The sequence below is a fragment of the Punica granatum genome, chromosome 2, assembly GCF_007655135.1.
Source record: "Punica granatum isolate Tunisia-2019 chromosome 2, ASM765513v2, whole genome shotgun sequence".
Classification (NCBI taxonomy): Eukaryota; Viridiplantae; Streptophyta; class Magnoliopsida; order Myrtales; family Lythraceae; genus Punica; species Punica granatum.
In genome coordinates, this window is record NC_045128.1 from 3,251,754 (window position 1) to 3,269,677 (window position 17,924).

The 17,924-nt window shown below is 38.3% G+C and overlaps 2 protein-coding genes across 3 annotated transcripts; both read right to left on the reverse strand.

Moving 5' to 3' along the window:
- Positions 1–1,280: 1,280 nt before the first annotated feature.
- On the reverse strand, positions 1,281–6,263 carry LOC116196434 (RING finger protein 10). The gene is made up of 9 exons (XM_031526151.1): positions 6,029–6,263; positions 5,291–5,337; positions 3,837–5,063; positions 3,166–3,254; positions 2,702–2,804; positions 2,496–2,600; positions 2,300–2,417; positions 1,998–2,174; positions 1,281–1,722 (listed from the first exon to the last, which is right to left on the reverse strand). Exons 1-9 carry the CDS (start codon positions 6,183–6,185, stop codon positions 1,565–1,567), a joined length of 2,181 nt encoding a protein of 726 aa, XP_031382011.1. The 5' UTR covers positions 6,186–6,263; the 3' UTR covers positions 1,281–1,564.
- Positions 6,264–7,113: 850 nt separating this feature from the next.
- LOC116196005 (probable alpha-mannosidase At5g13980) lies at positions 7,114–17,054 on the reverse strand. 2 transcript variants are annotated; one of them, XM_031525497.1, is made up of 29 exons: positions 16,606–17,054; positions 16,209–16,292; positions 15,704–15,792; positions 15,388–15,562; positions 15,069–15,188; positions 14,774–14,857; positions 14,611–14,682; positions 13,338–13,451; positions 12,997–13,097; positions 12,788–12,881; positions 12,531–12,698; positions 12,339–12,428; positions 11,504–11,569; positions 11,345–11,401; positions 10,809–11,028; positions 10,396–10,544; positions 10,253–10,315; positions 10,074–10,133; positions 9,786–9,857; positions 9,445–9,492; positions 9,181–9,300; positions 8,951–9,016; positions 8,629–8,741; positions 8,445–8,529; positions 8,257–8,367; positions 8,087–8,182; positions 7,953–8,000; positions 7,784–7,852; positions 7,114–7,573 (listed from the first exon to the last, which is right to left on the reverse strand). In XM_031525497.1, the coding sequence occupies exons 1-29, from the start codon at positions 16,801–16,803 to the stop codon at positions 7,349–7,351; spliced, it is 3,057 nt and encodes a 1,018-aa protein (XP_031381357.1). In that variant the 5' UTR covers positions 16,804–17,054; the 3' UTR covers positions 7,114–7,348. The 2 variants fall into 2 exon arrangements, with proteins under 2 accessions (XP_031381357.1, XP_031381358.1); XM_031525498.1 differs by having other exon boundaries at positions 10,396–10,532; positions 16,606–17,053.
- Positions 17,055–17,924: the final 870 nt, after the last annotated feature.

A 17,924-nucleotide genomic window follows, 5' to 3' on the forward strand; every position in this document is an offset into this window, starting at 1 on the left:
GTTTTAAGCCATATGGTGCACAAATTTTTTTTCATTTTTTCCCCACTCGTTATAAGATTTGACGTCATCATCTTACTCTACTCTCCTTATATATTTTACCATTTTTTCTTTCTAAAGAGTCATATATATTTTATATTTTAGTTTTCTTTATAAATATTCATTCACGGACACATGAATTCTCCGTCTATATAGTATCTTTCTTAAGAAATTATGCTAATTAAACACATACTTTTTTCTCCCTTTACACATGTAGTAAGATCCAACAATGAAAATAAATTTTGTTGTTAATTTATTTTAATAAATTTATAAAATACAAAATTTTCATTTTCTTAAAATTCACCATGTCTTTATTTACTTAATATTATTTTCAATCTTATTTGTACCTTTCTTTTTAAGAGCAAAACTATAAGTTTTATATTTAAAAATGATCTCACGTTTATTTTTCTTTTTATTTCATGGAGTGACTTTCTAACTATTAAACATAATATCTGGATATAAGCATAAAGATATATTAGCTTTTGCCTCGTGTTAGATATATAAGTTTATATAACTTGTAAGAAGTCTAAAATTTTACTAAAAATTATAATTCATTATTATAATTCTATTATTATATATTGAGGTTAAGTGTTATATCAGGTATTGCATAAATTATGATTTTAATATTATTGACCAAAAAAATTTCAGCCCCGCTGCATCGCCCTAGTAATATCTAAAATTTTATTATGATTCTTGACCATTTACATAACGTTCATAATAGTATCGGGCATTAATGAAAGAGCATCACTTGTTTGAGCCAAAAAAAAAGGAGGAAAATATATTAAATATAGATAGAAATTTATATATATATATATATATATTAAAAAATTTGACATCTCCAATTCAATATAAGTATTCATAATTATGCCATTCAGCAAAAAAAAAAACTACACAACTAAGATGATTACGTGACTTCGCAAAATATCAGCTTATACCAGATCTACATAAATATCAACTTATACTAGATTGGTCCTGCTCTCGTCCTCACATCGAGCATCAGAGTCGATCACATATCGTCAACGATACCTGATCAACACCCATCTTTCAGGATCAAGCGCAGGGCAACACACAGGTATCTACTGTTTTGAGCCGGTTTTCCTATCGAGGATTGCTACTGATCAGCTACCAGTAGCTTCAATAGAATCAACACCTGATCGACACCCGTCCTCCAGGATCGAGAGTCGGGGAGGCAGGATAACTCATTCGGGGGAGACAAGATAACTCATTCATTGATGAGAACAAAATTATAATCGAAGATCTAAGTGTATGCCATTGCAGATAAAGAAAGTTAAGTTGCAATAAGATCAATCCATTGGCACTCTGAGAAAGTAAAAACCAAGTAAATAGAACAAGCAAAGAACATCAAAATCAACTTTCTAGATTCCATTAATTCTACAACCAAGTACATAGGCGGATTCCAATTCATATAGCACAACATTCTTATTATTACTATGCCTAATCGGGACGACGCACTCGAATAGAACAAGCACGTAAAGAGACCAGTCCAGCAGCTCAGACCTCAAGACTCTCAGTAGCGCCGCCCACCAGCTGTTGACAGTAGGACCTGAGTCGATTTCTTGCCCTTCTTCCCCATCTCGGTCCTTTTCTTAGATCCTTCCAAGGTTTCCACTGTTCTAGCCCTAGACATCATGTTGGCAAATGAGGGCGTGCTCTGACCCCTCGAACCTACATATAAGAGAAGCCTTATTATGTAAATAATGGCACGAGAATCCATCTCAAAATGCATTGGTTTCTATTGTATTATGCCGTGTTCTGACAAAACCTTCAATACACTGGAACACCAAATCTGATCTTTCCAGATCACCAGGCATTCAATGTCTTGAACACTCATCACCCTCTTATTTTTCTGGTCTAATTCGCAATCCCTAGTTCCTAAGCACTTAGTTTGTTGGATTATTGTGTGTCTGCAATATGATGACAAGGTGAAAGTGAACAGCTACCGTTTGACCCAGTAGATTCAACTTTCACATTGCCTTCATTCCGGGAAGAATCTTCCTCATTCTTCAAGGCAGGAGAATCGTGTCCCGCAGCGTACCCAAGCCTCGTCACGTTCGAGAATGTTGTCCTCTCCCCAACAACTGGAGGGCTAGTGGACAAAACAGAAGCCCCTCCCAAAGCTGCAACATGGAACAAGAATAGGCTCATAAGAACCTCGAAGCATCATAGTAGGATATAAACATCCCTGCTACTTCAGAATCCCCTTTTGAGAAAAATAAATTATGCCCATAGAATGCCAAGTTACCTTGAAAGTCATCCATAGAATATGTGGAGGGGCTAACACGTGAGGACTGTCCAACATCAAATTGTATAGACATGGGAATTTCAGCAGCCGCTTCAGCCTTTATTTTTTCCCTTCTTTCCTGAAATGAAAGCTCAAATCATTGAATTTCAGGATGAAACAACCAAACAATACCAGTTCTACAAGCATCGAGAGATACCTTCTTTGCGAGTTGCTTCCGCTGCTTTTCACGCTTCTTGATCTCATCAACAAATGGAAGCAGAGCTTCGCTAGGTAGTAGCTCACTCAAGTCAATTTCACAAAGCTGAATATTTGCATGGAAAATGATTAGAGGTGGTAGAGAAAAGCATTGGACAAAAAATCAATTTCTCATGGATCTGACAGCATTTAGATTAGGAAAAGCACCTGAAATGTTGTCGTTAGAGAGAAATGACTGAGATAACGGTAGCGTTTTCGAATGGCCTCCGACTGAGTAACTGTCTCCATCTCTAAAATCCTTCCACTTATTCTACAACCAATTGAACCCACATTGGGGGGGGGGCATCAACATTCAATTTTTCTTGATATATAAGATCAAAGAGGGAGTTGCGATGCAAATCTACATCATTTCAAAAACCTTGCAAGTAGCCAGTGTAGTCTTAACTGGATGTTATGCGATGGCAGCAAGATTTTACTGGACCAAGATAAGATTTTCAAGAGCCAATGAAGTTTAAGCAGATGCAATACAAACCTTCAATCACAGTGCTTTGACAATTTTATTTGGAAAATAGATTCCCTCTAATTATATCCTTCCTCAAACAGTGTTCATCTGCTGTGCTCAATTTTCATGTAACATTTCCAAATAATTTGCATAGATATGAGTTTATTACCTGTGCGGGAGCATGTCATAGCTTCCATAATGGTGCAGAAGGCACTTCATGTTCAATGGGTGAAGGATAATATTTTGACCATCAACAGCCTAAAATGGACATGCAGGAAGAACCTTATAAGTTCGGAATTCAAAAGAAAGCTATTGACAGTATCTGTATATTGTTAGCAAAGCAAATATATAGATGAATAAACAGAGACTTATGTGTATGAGATTGAAGACATGCCAATCTGGGCCATCAAGAAGACAATTACAAACCATTTAACTACTAGAGAAAGAATTTCCCAAGACAATAAATTCTTTTTACCTAACTGTTTAATCATCTTCTACTTTACCATCAGCCCCTTAGGTATATGTTTTATCTACCAAAATTTATAGGAAGCAAAAAACTTGCTATATATCCCAACACAGCAGCAGTATAATTGGATTATAAATCCTTTACTGAAGATGAAAAGACTAATGTCAATTGCATTTATAGTCACAGGAGCGGGCAGATTAAGTTACACCATGTAGCACGTAGGAGATTGTGTGCACCAATAAGAAGCAATGCAACGAGGTTGTACATGAGGCTACTCATACTGACCTGCCTATAAGTACTTCTCTGCTTTCACAATTGCAAAAAGCTAAAACATAGAGGTGGCAGGACAAATCTGTTTTCTTAAGTTCAATCACCTGGTAGAAATTGTATGAGTCATTTTCCTTCGTATCTCCAGGGCCACTCGCGCGTCTTTCAGATATTTGACTATCACCATTAGATGGAAGACTTGGATCTTTCTGTCCCATAGATTGACCAGCATCACTTATATGATCCACAGAAGATGCAAGCTCAGATCTATCTTGCCTAGACTCCCTCATCTTGTTCAGATCATTGCCATTGGTGGACAGCATTCGACTTTTTAACTCACACTCTTCAGTATTATCGGCACCTCCTCCTAAAGGAAGTACATGGCATTCTGTCTGAGAAGAGAAATATTTACAAGACTTATTTCCATCAGAAATTCGGTGCTCATTCCAATACTTCTTCCTCTTCTCAAGTACTTCCATCGCAGCAGAGACATATGGAAGCTTTTCTATGTCATCGACTAACCCCGACTCTGCCCTAGCCAACCAACCATCAAGATCAGCTATTGCTCTTCTGGCAGAGAGATCTACGTCTGATGTGAATGTGAATTTTGAAAACATGTCATTCTCATCCACTTTATGTTCTGGAGAAGTTCCATCCTTACTTTTCGGAGTCGGGGCAAAAGAATCCTTCTGACGAGTTAAAAGCATAAATTCTATCGAATCACCAACAGAGTACTGCTTGACAATCTCGATGGAGAGAGTATATAAATCCTTTCGGCTTATCATGACAAAACATAAAGGGCACCTTTTGAAGCATTCACCTTTATGGGAGTCCTCACCCATCAACAGATACTGAAGGATGCATGGGAAGCAAAAGATATGGCCGCATGAGGTTATTTGCGGGCATAAAGGATACTCCAAACAAATTGGACATTGCACCATCGAAGTAGTGGAATACTTCACACAGATTATGTCCTCCCACTGTAACATCTTGTCTGGATCCATTGACTCAGGCGAATAATTTTCAGATTCAAGTACAACAAACTTGTAATTTGCCTGAAGAAATAGATCTCTGTTGTAGGGCTTTATCTTCTGTGCTCTCCTGGGAGGAGGTGGCCGAGGATGAGACCGAGTAATAGGGTCATAATGAAAGTTCAACAGATGGTTCCCACTAATAGCTTGAGATTTCCTTCCCGTTGGCTGCATGGAGCTTGTTTGAGAATCTGTCGACCCAGTACCTCGCTGACTCCGCGAAGGAACAGTTGCTCCAGATATATTCCCTCTTGATTTAGAGGATCCAAATTTCTTACCATTTGAGGATGCCGACTGTCTCACCTAATGCACGAGAGAGACAAATTAGAATACAAACAATAGCGGAGTACCACACCCCTTGGTCGCTAGCGACCACATACACACAGAGACACACAAATCTTAGTGCATTCCAACTGTTCCACCTCCAAAATTGTAGTCTACTCTCCAAGCAAACAAGTAACATGGTAACAAAACTAATAACTTTTATGCCCAAGGTACAGTGGAATGAAGTCAACATCTGAGGAACATACCTTTTGGGAAGATCCACCTGAACCTTCTGCAGTTGGAGCCACTGGTCCTATAGGCATATCACATGCGGCACGAGTAAGTATTTGCAAGTTACAATAGGATGCCCATCATGGGGCACGTAACTATATGTCACAGACATGATAATGCAGCGGTGCGAGAATTCAAACTAAGATAAATGAAGGTGAACACAAATAACACCGGAAACCTTCACAAGACAAGAACAGAAACCGTGCAAAGACAAGCTGATTTTTCCTTGTAAAGTGGTATCAAGTGAATAAAAACTGCCCCTTTTGGCAAGTTACACGAGGCCAATCGACAAAAAAGCACCATCTCACTTGACCTCCTGGCAGTTAGCTTCTCAGTCTAAAAGTACGAGTTAACTTGTACGACCAAACACAGCCAAGAAATCACCTTTTTAAGGCACAAAACTGAACCTAAGAACTTAACAACGCTGGTCATACGCTAGAAATCACAGCACAACTCCACCAGTCGACTAAACAAAAAACTCAATTACATATCCGAATCGACTTTCCCTATGCTATCACTTTCCTTCTCCCCCCACCCCCCCAGGCTACAAAAACCCAATTCTACCTTGCTTCCCCAAAAATTGGGATCATATATACTGGTATTAACACAAGCGACCTAATTTTCAGCCAAAATTCAAGCAAGACAGCAGTAAAGCAGCACAATGGATGGGGATCGCAATCCCCGGATACTGAAACCGGGGGAATCAGATTTACCTGGAACCTGGCCGGAGAGGGAAGGAGGAGACTGAGAGAGGGGAGAGTGAGGGTGGGGAGAGAGGGGGTTGCCATGATTAGCGTTAGTGTTTGGGGACTGGGGTTGAGGGTAAGAAGACGATGAGAATCCTTGGGCTTCGGTGGGCAAGATGGACATGAAAATCTTCGGAAGATGGGGTAGAGGATCGGTCGTGCGCTACGCCGCAGTCAGCTCGTACAAATGGCCGGATTTCAGAACCCAAACCTCTTATATATTTTCACATTTTTTTGCATTTTATTAATCTATTCTATTCTATTTGTCTTATCTCATGAGAAAAAAAAATATCTATTTAGTCGAGTTTCAATTTCTTTCTTCAATGATATTCCTATTTATGAGTTCGATTCAGAATCTCATTAAAAAAAAATTAAGAGAGAGATTCCAAAGTGTTACCGTTAATTCTCAAGCTCGGGGTGTTGCTTTCGCCCCTGGCCAATAAAGTGTTTTTAGTGAGTTTGTAACTTTACGTTATAAATAAAGTTGTATAATTGATCAACTACGTGAGGTGTCGTCCCTCGTTTTTGATATTTTTATTTCATTAATTATGTCAGGTGAAAGAAATAAAAGAAAATTAAAAAAAAGAGAGAGAAAATAAATTTAAAAAAAAAAAAAAAGCTGGAAGGTTCCGCATCTTTGATTCTCGGCAAGAATATTGGATGCGGATTGATGAAAGCCCCTGGTTTCCTCGATATTTACAGTAAATGCCCTTCTTCTTTATATACACCTTTTTTTTTTTTCTTTTTTTCTTTTTCGCTCGTCTGGGATGGGGGATCTTTTTCTTCTCTTTTTCTCTGACGACAAAAATCAATCTGACTATCGAACCGCGAATTATAATGTATGGGGGTGTTCGGTTCGAGTACGGTTTAGATTACAAGGAAAGTGAATATTGGAATGAAAATTTAACTATGAAATTAGCCGGAACATAAGATATGTCGATGAGGCACCTTATGAACGGTGGAAACCGGCTTCATTCCTTCATCATATCCAGAAGAGAAGGAACTTGTCCCCAGACTGGCAAGAGCAATGTAACAGACTAGCCGGGAAACGATTTCAACGAAGAAGGGAATGCCGTGGTCCTTTCATTCACACAACAACATTATGCGATGTTGTTTCGAGTTACATCCACATGATCGAGACTCAGTGCTGCCTGCATTATTTTTTCGCCGCTCGAACTCGGTGCTATCTACATGACTGTTTCAGAAAAGTGCAGTACAGAAGGACTCTCTCAAGCTCGGGAAAACATGGCTTAGTAGCGATAGTGTCATTTTACATTCCCTGGTGCATCAGGCATCGAAAAGATTGTTGAGTTGAACCAATTCGATGATAAAAGTACGGATCTCCATCGGAGCGAGCTCGACCTCCAGTTTCACAGGGTCAACGGGCCCGCCCCTCGAGACTTTTGTTTCTTTCTCCTCCGCAGAGCCTTCTACCTTCCAAACAAGTCTCTTGCTCTCCATTTCCGCCCGTTCTTGGTTCGCCGATAGGCTCATCTCTGTTGCCTTGCCGATCTGAAAGTAAAGTGAGAAGTCAGAACAATCAAAGCTATTAATTCTCTAAAGATTTGTTTGAATATGAGGGTACGGAGGGAAATGGAGGGGAGGGCCCTGTCTCCCTCGATCCAAATGGAGGTTAAAAGTAAACAGGCCCCGAAACTTCGTCCATTTTCCTCATTTCTTGAAGGTTGGCTGCCCGGTATTACTGCATGAACTTACACTCACCTTCTTCCCGGGGAACAGCTTTTTCAGTTCGACACTAGTCATTACGGAGAGTTCTTTGTGATCTCCAACCTGTGCATGATTAAAGAAGCCAACCAAAGAAATAAGAATTTTGATGAAGTTTTACGCATAAAAGCGGGAAATGAGCAGGACCCAATAGGTAGATTCAAACCTCATATAAATGTGCCAATCGAAGGAGGACATTTCCATCATCAAGTTCCTGTGTTGTTGGACAGTTATATTTCGAGTGAATGAAAATGTTTAGAGAACAATGAACAGCAATTGATATAAAGAAAAATAAGTCACCTGGAGCGTTAGTATGACAACATTTTCGGGTAAGGTATATGAGGAATCAATCCCGGAAAACGAGGTTGTGCGAGAGTTCCTCCAGTGATTTTTATCCTGTTCCAGAACATATTTTTCTTAATATTACCCTCTAAATCAATAGAATCGGACAATGTCAATCTTCTCGTTACCTCTTCAGCAAAGGCAAGCAAGAGCGGGGAATATATCTCCTGACCATATGATCGACGCCACCTAGCACCCTCTCCCAATTGGTCAAACCGGAAATAGTACTTCCCTTGAATCTACAAATTCATCCAAGTAAAACATGAATCACGAACTACTATAACAAGAACAACAGAAATAGGCAACCTGTGCTTACTATGAGTCCCGTGCACTTATTTTCTACGCAAACTGTTTCATTTAGAGCCTCGGCAACTCCTCTGGAATCATCAAGAAGCAGTCTCCTGCAAAAGAATTTTTTAATGAGTAATTGATTTCTTAACATATATGGTATCATATTAGATCCACAATTATATTGATATCTATACACATCCATGAGTTACCTATGGAGCATTAGCTCAATTTGCCCATCAGATAAGCTTGATCCTCCCACCGAACGATCCACCAAGATAGAAAACTCTTTCTCCTCATCTTTCATGAAGATCCCAAGGTTGATCTGAAACAGTGACATAGATAGAAGTTCGAAATTTACTGATGATTTAGTTCATCCTAATACAAGAACTATCAACAAACAAGCCTGTATCCATTTTCCTCTAATGGATAATTTCAAAGCAAAAATATAAGGATATAACTTAGATAAATAAAAAAGGAAAACCATTAGATTTAAATAAAGTAAAACATCAACGGCTTGTTAGAATAGCATACTGGGTAATAATTTCCAGCAGCAGGTTGGTTTACTTCCAGATTCCAATCAGTTCTATAGTCACGAATCTGCAAGATATATAAATATATGTAGCATTAATATGAGATGAAAACCAACAAACTTAATGCGGTAATCCAAGAAAATATTCTCAATAAAGAACGAACTTATTGATAATGAATTTGATCTCCAAAAGAGCCGTACACAAGTTACACGTGAACCCTGTCTAACATACCCTTTCAATAAAATCACGGCCACTAGAGTCCGTATAGAAAGTCTTCTTGCTTTTCACAGTTGTTGAAATTTGAGTAGCAACTTCCTTTCCGATACCATCATCAATAGGAATGGGTCCAACCTGCAGATAGACAGCGCAGTTTTGGTGTAAATGATCTATATGTAATTACTAACACGAGAATGGGGCAATTTCAATCTCAAAAATGAGGCCAAATAACAATCTCAAAAATGCAGCAGAATAGCCACTGATAAATTATAGACGTACTATGAACTCGACTTCAATGTGTTCCTTTAACTTGTTCAACCGGGTAACCTGCAGTGCAGATAATTACTTTTTGATGGTATGAACAAGCATCCTTAGAAGAAGCACCATTTATAACAATAGAGGAGGAATTATAGAATTCCATCAATCCAGAAGGAAACTGCATATGGAGATAATAAGCCCGAATAGATGTACTGCATTGACATTCAAAAACTGAATTAACTTCTTTTGAAGAAAATCTAAATCTATTTCCTTCATTTTCCTGAATTTAGTCCAGAATGTTTATTCATGAGACATTTCTTCATGTACAAGTCCAAGAAGAGCTTAACAGTAACAAGCATCACCTGATATATCCATGAATTTATCTGTTCGTGCAATTCATCGACAATGGACCCATGCACAACAGTCAGGGGTGTCTGCAACTTCAGAATATTTGGTCAGAAACTTTAAACTTTAAATTTGTTTGGTTATGAGGGAATGGAGAAAAAGGGAGGGGAGGGGAAGGAAAGTTGCGTGGGAGGGAAAAAATTTCTCATACAACTTTCCCATCCCTTCCTCCCTTTCCCTCCAGTCTCCTCAACCCGAACGGATGGCTGAAGATAAGCTATTGTATTTGAAATCGAAATTTGAACCTGTTTTGCAGGACTTATCGGAAAACTTCCATTTGGCCGAAAGATATATGCTCCGGATTTCTGAATAACACATAAGACAGTTTAGAGAGTGGGAGGAAGGGTCAAGTTAGTATGAGATACATCCCAAAGCTAATAAGAAATAAGAAATTCTACATGTAATATAGTATTAGCAGACAAACCTGAGGTTCTTTTTCAGTTCCGTTAGATCCAGCATAGAAGCTATACGATTGCTCAACACTTTCCTGAACCAAGGTCGGAAGGTATGTGTAAATTGTAATGCCAAGTATAGCCTACTATACAATTACAGCAATTCATGACTTACTGTTCTCCATTTATTTATATAATGAGTAATTTTCCCTTCTGCAGAGAATGCAACCTTCAGATTTCCTTGACCAATATTGACTACAGAATTTTCACCTCGTTGAACTGTATAGACACTTGATTTGGTTGGCCTAGCACCTGCACTAATAACTGCATCAGTCACCATAATAAGTCAAAGCCAGAAGAAGATGCATTTCAGGAAACTTCTTACCTAGACCAGTAAAGGTTCTCTTATACTGAGTCAATTGCAGCCTTCAATTGCTATGGTCCAATCACGGTTTGTATTGGACCCACATTAATCTAAGGTTGCGATTGATTCAGCATAAAAGAATCTTTAGTCATACTTTCTTGATATTGAAGAGTGGGACCTTTTGCTAACAACATGAAAAGATTTAGCATGTATATCATCATAACCTGTTCCTTGGGCCCGTGAGATAGAGTATGTGCTAAAACCAAGAGCTGGTACAGATACTGGGAACACAAGCCAATACTTTGGAGTCCCGCCAGCATTTCTACCCAGGTATGCCTTGACATGGTAGCTTCTTAACTTATGATATGCTTCAGTAATAGGAATCAGCTGAGACTCAACATCCTTTCCCTCAGAATCATGAACAGAGATGTCATCTGTCATTACCTGCAGAAGCTGGACTCAATAAAGAAAAACTAGACTGCTGAACTAATATAATAAAACTAAAGCCATGATAGTATGAAATAAAACAGGCAATATGAGTCATCGAAAAGACTCTAAGGCAGACAGCGTGTATATTATTACATTATACACACATTATGGAGGCATGAATTACAACAATGACAACAATCATAAACACTTTCAGTACAAAGCTATGTATATTAGGAGTGTCATAACTAGCCTGCTGGAAAATACTGTCAATCTTTCAATAAAGACCACTCAACTGTAAGACCAATACAATTAGAAGAGGATCTGTACTTACAGGAATTTGAACTATGTCCTCTCTCTTCCAACCAAGGGGATTGTAAACGACTAGTACCTGCAGGTAAAAGATACCATAAGTTAAACGCACAACAAAGGGAAGTAAAAAACCATGTCTGCTAGTCAAAGATCAAAATTTCAATGAAAATGCAATATTTACCAAGTCTTTTCCGTTGGAGAGGACAGTTTCTGATGGAGGACAATAGCTTATATTCATAAGAGGACACTGGCATGTATACAATTACCCATCAGTTATACAAGCCAAAAATAACATTTGTATATCAAAATCTGAGAAATTTTGTAAAAGACCACTAATCACATAATATAAATGGTAAACTAGAAATGGGTAAAGAAGAAAAGACATGGCTAAGAAAAACAAGGTGAGACGCAATACTTGGCAAATAGAGTCAAGCTTTATCTTGAATTGTAAAATCCCATGTAAATGCAATTTATGAAGAAAGTGAATTGCAGATCTTTTATCAAGCACTCAAGAATGAGATACTATATACCAGACAAACTGACTGTAAACAGAGCATCACACTATCAATTGTATAAAGGGAAAGAATGAGAGCAAAGCAGATTATCCGCCTAGATACAGGATGTTTGTTGCTTGCAACAAATGTACCTTCATCACTAATAGATACCAATTTTACAGACAATTTTATCCAAACATGGAACCATTATAGCATGTCTATCCATAGAAACAAGGAAGAGGGGAACTGAAACAGTAATAGAAAATTATTTCCCAGGCCAATTTGTCATGTTATTTTAGAGTTACAATCATGCATGCTACAAGAAAAGGATTCCATGAGGTTATGGTCAAAAAATGCATAAAGATATACAAAACACAAACTTATATATTGAGTATGTGATACATGACATGTATCCAAGTGTTCACTGATAGTTCACTATGTTAGGTGACTGCACGTTAACAGTGACTCTATTCACCCATGAAATTATAGATAATTCGCAAGCTCTGGAAATAAATTTATTGCCTGCTGAAACTTTGTAGTTGGGTTCCCACACTCTTTGTTTGCTGTTGACTCCACCAGGCAGGCCAATGAAGATGCAACTAATGCTTCCGCCTTCACAAGAAATATAGGTGCAGCATTGATATATCATTCTGAGGGCATGATCAGAATATATCTATATTTATATAATGAGCTAATCAATAAACATGTTCGCACCTCTGTGTAGCCTATCGCAAGGCGCTTTGCATAGTCATTTGCAACATGCTGCTTTTCTGTGCCAGTTACTGCATCATGATGTTGAGCGATTGCTAAAGCATCAGCCAATGAGTCAGTGTTGGGTCCTGAGGTAGTCTTTCCTTTGAAGAACTCCAATTGTCTTGCTGCCTGGTAATACATCAAAGAACATAAATCAAGGACAAGAGTGGGAATAACAACACTTTGATTGAGTCCAAGAAGTGTCAGATCAACTTTACCAAATAATAGCCACTCATTATTCTGACATATCGTTTCAAAGCTGGTCGACTTGTGAAGTATCCTGTCCAATAAGCATTTGCACGGTCTGCATAGCTGGAAGAATAGATGCTTACATTCAGTTAAAACTGCATAACCGGTATGCTTATATTCACTTAAAATGCTAAGGTAGCAGGAAGAGGTTAAAATAGCACCTCATAAATTCACTTACGGGAAATAATCTCCGGTTTTGAGGGGCCAGGCTCTATTTGTTGCATATTTTGCATCAGTGTATATGGATGGGGTAGAGTAGAGTGCATTTACACGTCCATCCTGTATGCATGCAACATAGGACGGAAAAGTCTAAGCTCGTAAGATTGTAATGGGGGAGGACAAAATCTTGAAATATATATACGCATAAAAAAAGGAAAAAGCAGCTGCAGGAAAATAGCCACTTTATAATCAGCAGAACATTGAGAATCAAAAAGCCGCAAATAAAAAGAGGTTAATGAAAGTTAATCTGAATTGTGCCTAGATTTCAAGGACAGATCTGCTGGGAGCTAAGCACCTTACCTGGTTGACATAATGAATGAGTTTATCCATCTGCCTGAACCATGTGTATGCATATTGATACTTGAAATCTGTCCCCATTGTCCACATTATGTGATTTGTCCGAGTTATATTAGCCTGAGATTGATAAATAGTCAGTTCCAACTCCTAGATGAACACCATCGCATTTGGAAATGGTTAATCACCTAAAAAAATAAAAAGGACCTTTACACTTTTTTTCTAAATATAGCACGACCTTTGAAAAATAGCATAAAAAGACACAATCTTTGCATTTTTTCTTAAATATAACATGACCTTTGGAAAATAGCACAGAAAGACACAACTTTTGTGCTTTTTCCTAGATATAGCACGACCTTTGAAAAATAGCATAGAAATGCACGACTTTCAGGTTTAGTTGCGCATCTAACACAACGTCAATTATTCCGTCAGATTTTAATGATAACGGCTAATGTTGAAGCTAATGATGCTACATGACACAACATGATTGGACTAGTAGACCCCACAGATTTTTATTTAATTAAAAAATTAAAAAAATTAAAAGAAATGAAAGGGGGATTCAACATAGTAAGAGGAAAGGGGGAGGGGGCCAACGGTGGTATATACCATCTCCCAATTAAGGGTCGCCGATCGCAGCAGGACCCTAATTTTATGGGTGGTAGCCATAATCGAGGCACCCACTGCCAGAAAAGAAAGAGCCCCGAAATTAGGGGCTTTTTTATTTCAGCAGTGGGGGCCCCCAATTGTGCCCTGCAATCTACAGTCCGCTCATTTCTTCTTTTTTTCTAAGAAATAAAATCTTCTTTTAAAATTTTTAGAATTTTTTTTAATTAAATAAAAATATGGGACCCACTCGTCCAATCATGTTGTGCCACGAGGCATCGTTAGCTGTTACCATTACATTTGACGAATAATTGACGCCATACCAAAATCGTAGTTAAACTTGAAGGTCATACCTTTCTGTGCTATTTTTTAAAGATTGTACTATATTTAGAAAAAAAGACAAAAGATCGTGCCTTAGTGTGCTACTCTCAAAAGGTTGCACTATATGTAGGAAACATGTAAAACTCGTGCATTTCTGTGCTATTTTCTAAAGGTCGTGCTATATTTAGAAAAAATGATGCAAAGATCGTGTTTTTTTGAGTAATTAACCCATTTGGAAATGTACAAGCAAGTTATTAAATTAATAGATTGAGTGAATCCCTAAAAAAAGAGGTTAGAGAGTGGAGACACATAAAAAAATTAGGTTAGTATAAAATTATTTTAGAAAACAAGTTACCTGTGCTACTGCAGCAGCAACGAAGTCGTTGACTCGCTCTTGAACATTATAGTCGAATAAATTGATGTCATCCTTCAAGACATCAGAATATATTAGCCAATTTTCCTGCTAACAATATTCCAAGAAAGAAATGCATAAACAAATAGTTAAAGCAAGTCCTTACCTGAACAATTGGAGAGTTATCATTAACTTCGAAATAGAAACCTTTTGGCGGTTCATAATTCTCAGGGAATGCACCAGCAAAAATCTACAAACGTTAAGAGGAAGTAAACAAAATGTCAAAAATGAAGAAAGGGCAACATGAACAGGACTACAAGAGAATTGTATAAAGTCATATCATAGCGAATTGTTACGTGAAATTTGAATATCTAGCTCTGTCTCATGTAGCGTTACATCAATTTCATTATGTCAAAGTAGAGTAATGATACATGGAACTAACTCAACTCCATTGTTTATACCTGGGCAGACGATCCGAGGCTCTTAGAAGCTTGCCAAATAACCTCAAGACTTTTCTCGTTCTTACGCTTTGCTCGGTCTTGGTAGTCTATCCGTCCGAAGAATAATGAGTCAAATCCAACCTAGCAAAATTGCAACATGTTATTTGACCTTCAATGGGATTAAGGCGCAAGCGATGATAGCAGTGGCGCCACATATTTTCAGAAAAGATGAAGTTTTACATAAAGATCTTTTTAGCAAAATTATTCCTATTTACTTCAAAATGTTGAAATATACGTAAAACTGAGAGATGTATTGACAGTTTAACCATTTAAAGCTTACTTCTGCGCTCAGTAGATAGGCCTGCACAGCGGAATGACCAAATGGGTCAATTTGCCAGCCAATTCTAGGTGTCACACCGAACTCCTCCTTGATAAACCGATGCCCAAGAGTTGTCTGATCAATCATATCAATGTAGTGTGGTGCTGCCTCATCATGCATGCACATACCTCCATTTCTGTAGGATAATTGCACAGGATGGGAATGGATAAAGCATCAAGATAGTAGTTTCAGAGAAGCACTTGATCTACAATCAACTACTGAGACGCACAGGTGATAAGCATGACTAGCTCAATTTTTTACTGGGAAGTAATCTTACATGAGCTCCAATTGACCTGAATGGACCAGTTGCTTGACAATACTTTGAACTGTCTCACTTTGATCTCTCCACCAACGCTGGAAAAACGCCTGTGGGTATAATTAATTTAATTATCACTTCAAACTCTTGCAGCTTTAAAATCCTTGCATACTGTTGTCAACTTCTCAATCTTCCCTTCCAGGGAAGGAGACAAATGTAACCTCATAAAAAGTCATGCATTAAATCCATACATAACCGCAATTAGCATTTTTACTACTAAAAGCCCTTTTAATCCATTTAGCTCCTGAATTTTTCGTCCATTGGTGACAAGAACCCAGTGATTCAAGGTCCAGCTAACACGGAGCTTAGCTTAATTTGCAGTGCTGACATCAATAAAATTCCACCAGCATCAAAGCTTAGATCTCGGTACACGATCTCTCAGACACGTAATGCAATTATTCTTGCTCTTGAGACTACCAACATAATTTCTATCATCGACAGCACAATAACAGCGAAAGGAACTTGCCTGCTCAACGTATATGAACTTCCGATTTTTGTCAGCTAGAAGGGCAGGTACTAAAGAATCCAACACATTCTGAACGCACGCCCCCTGCACATTATATCAAGAACAGTTCGTAATCACGGGAAATATATATATATATATATATCTAGAGGACACTGGACTGCCGGGCAGCTCGGCATATCGGGTAGCTGACTTTATCTATACTTTCCTAATTTAGATGATAAAACTGATTGCAACAATATGAACCCCGGAAATTCTATACCAACTATTTCGGCAAGTTCAAACATCAAACTCCAACACATTGTTTATAGCATTAATCAATCCCGTAGAAATTCATCGTCCTACTGGCTCAAGTACCAAACTGAATTCCCCACACAGAGGGAGAGAGCGAGAGACAGACCTGAATCGAGTTGTTGGAGCCAACGTAGTACTGGTCAACGGTCTTCAACCACCCAACGTCGTCGTGGGTGTGAGGAACGAGGTGGACATTGAGCTTGTTAGGGTCGATGCCGGCCGAAGTGTTGTAGACCATGAACTTCGACTCGGCTGGCAGGACCCCGGCGAGGGCGAGCAGCAGCACCAGCACCTCGATCGCCATGGGAAGTCACTCGAGCTGCTGGAAGGGGGGATTCTGGTTCAGACTAGATGACTATGTATGGGAGAATCATCGGTGGAGATGGCTGTGGTGTTTGAAGAAGGGGAGAGGGAAGATGTTGGGGAGAGTTTGTCTGATTGCTGAAGGAGATAGAGATGGAGTAGTGCTGTTGCTGCAAATGATATGGGAGCTTTCTTCACCTTCACCTTCACTCTTACAGCAATGGCGGACACTGACAGTTCCTTTGATCAGTGTCTTCTGACTTTTCTGATCAAAAATAAAAATGGAAATTTATCAGTAAAAATATGTTTTTTAAAATATTTTTGTTCGGAAAAATCAAGGAAAAAGTTAAAAAAAATTAAAAAATAAAACAAAAAGGTTACGTAAAAGAGGCGGGCACTGGCTGTGTGTGTGTTGATGTTCTTTGCGGTTTTGGATAAGCACTAAAATAATTTTAGGGAAAAGGGAGCACTAATTTTTTCTTTTATTGGTAAATAAAGGGGAGAATTAATTAAAGAATATGAAAATTATTTTGTTAATAAAAAATAATTTAATAGGCCCGAAGTGGACAGGCCGGCTTACAATTTGGGCCCGTAAGAGGAGTGCGGAGTTTGGGCAATAGTCCATAACCCTTTATTTTTCTTCGGTTACGGTGAACGACGTGACAATGTATAATGAAATAAAAAATTTAAATAATTAATAAAAGAATACGAATAACCCTACAACGAGTATTGAACCTGAAATCTCTTAGAGCCCGTTTGATTTCATGATCAGATTTTAGAATTATGATTTTGATTTTAACTCTGCCCACTACACAACAAAAACACACGTTTCCCAAGTCAAATTTATAATACCATCTCATTTATCTTTTTTCACAATTAAAATCAAAATCAAAATCAAAGTGACTTTAACTCTGAAACCAAACGCCCTCTTAGTGTTTTAAGTGAAAAGCGTGAACCGTGGCGTCATTCGCTCTTTGATTTATCCTTAATTAAATGGAGAGAAACAGAGAAAAATGAAAGGAGAGGGAGAATTTGTATGGAAAATTCCACACTAAAGTTCTCTCCACTTTTTCTTTCCCTTTCCTTCAATCCAAACAAAAGGTCGGATTCGGTTGGGTTAAG

What these genes read in the sequence shown, in the direction of transcription:
- LOC116196434 (XM_031526151.1), bottom strand. Translation starts at nt 6,185, where the DNA reads ATGTCCATCTTGCCCACCGAAGCCCAAGGATTCTCATCGTCTTCTTAC. An exon ending in ACTCATACAATTTCTACCAG is followed by an intron (nt 3,255 to 3,836) that starts GTGATTGAACTT and finishes TGTCCATTTTAG; the next exon opens with GCTGTTGATGGTCAAAATAT. An exon ending in TATGACATGCTCCCGCACAG is followed by an intron (nt 2,805 to 3,165) that starts GTAATAAACTCA and finishes AATTGGTTGTAG; the next exon opens with AATAAGTGGAAGGATTTTAG.
- LOC116196005 (XM_031525497.1), bottom strand. Translation starts at nt 16,803, where the DNA reads ATGGCGATCGAGGTGCTGGTGCTGCTGCTCGCCCTCGCCGGGGTCCTG. An exon ending in TGCTTGCCTTTGCTGAAGAG is followed by an intron (nt 8,183 to 8,256) that starts GTAACGAGAAGA and finishes GTTCTGGAACAG; the next exon opens with GATAAAAATCACTGGAGGAA. An exon ending in TTGTCATACTAACGCTCCAG is followed by an intron (nt 8,001 to 8,086) that starts GTGACTTATTTT and finishes CCAACAACACAG; the next exon opens with GAACTTGATGATGGAAATGT.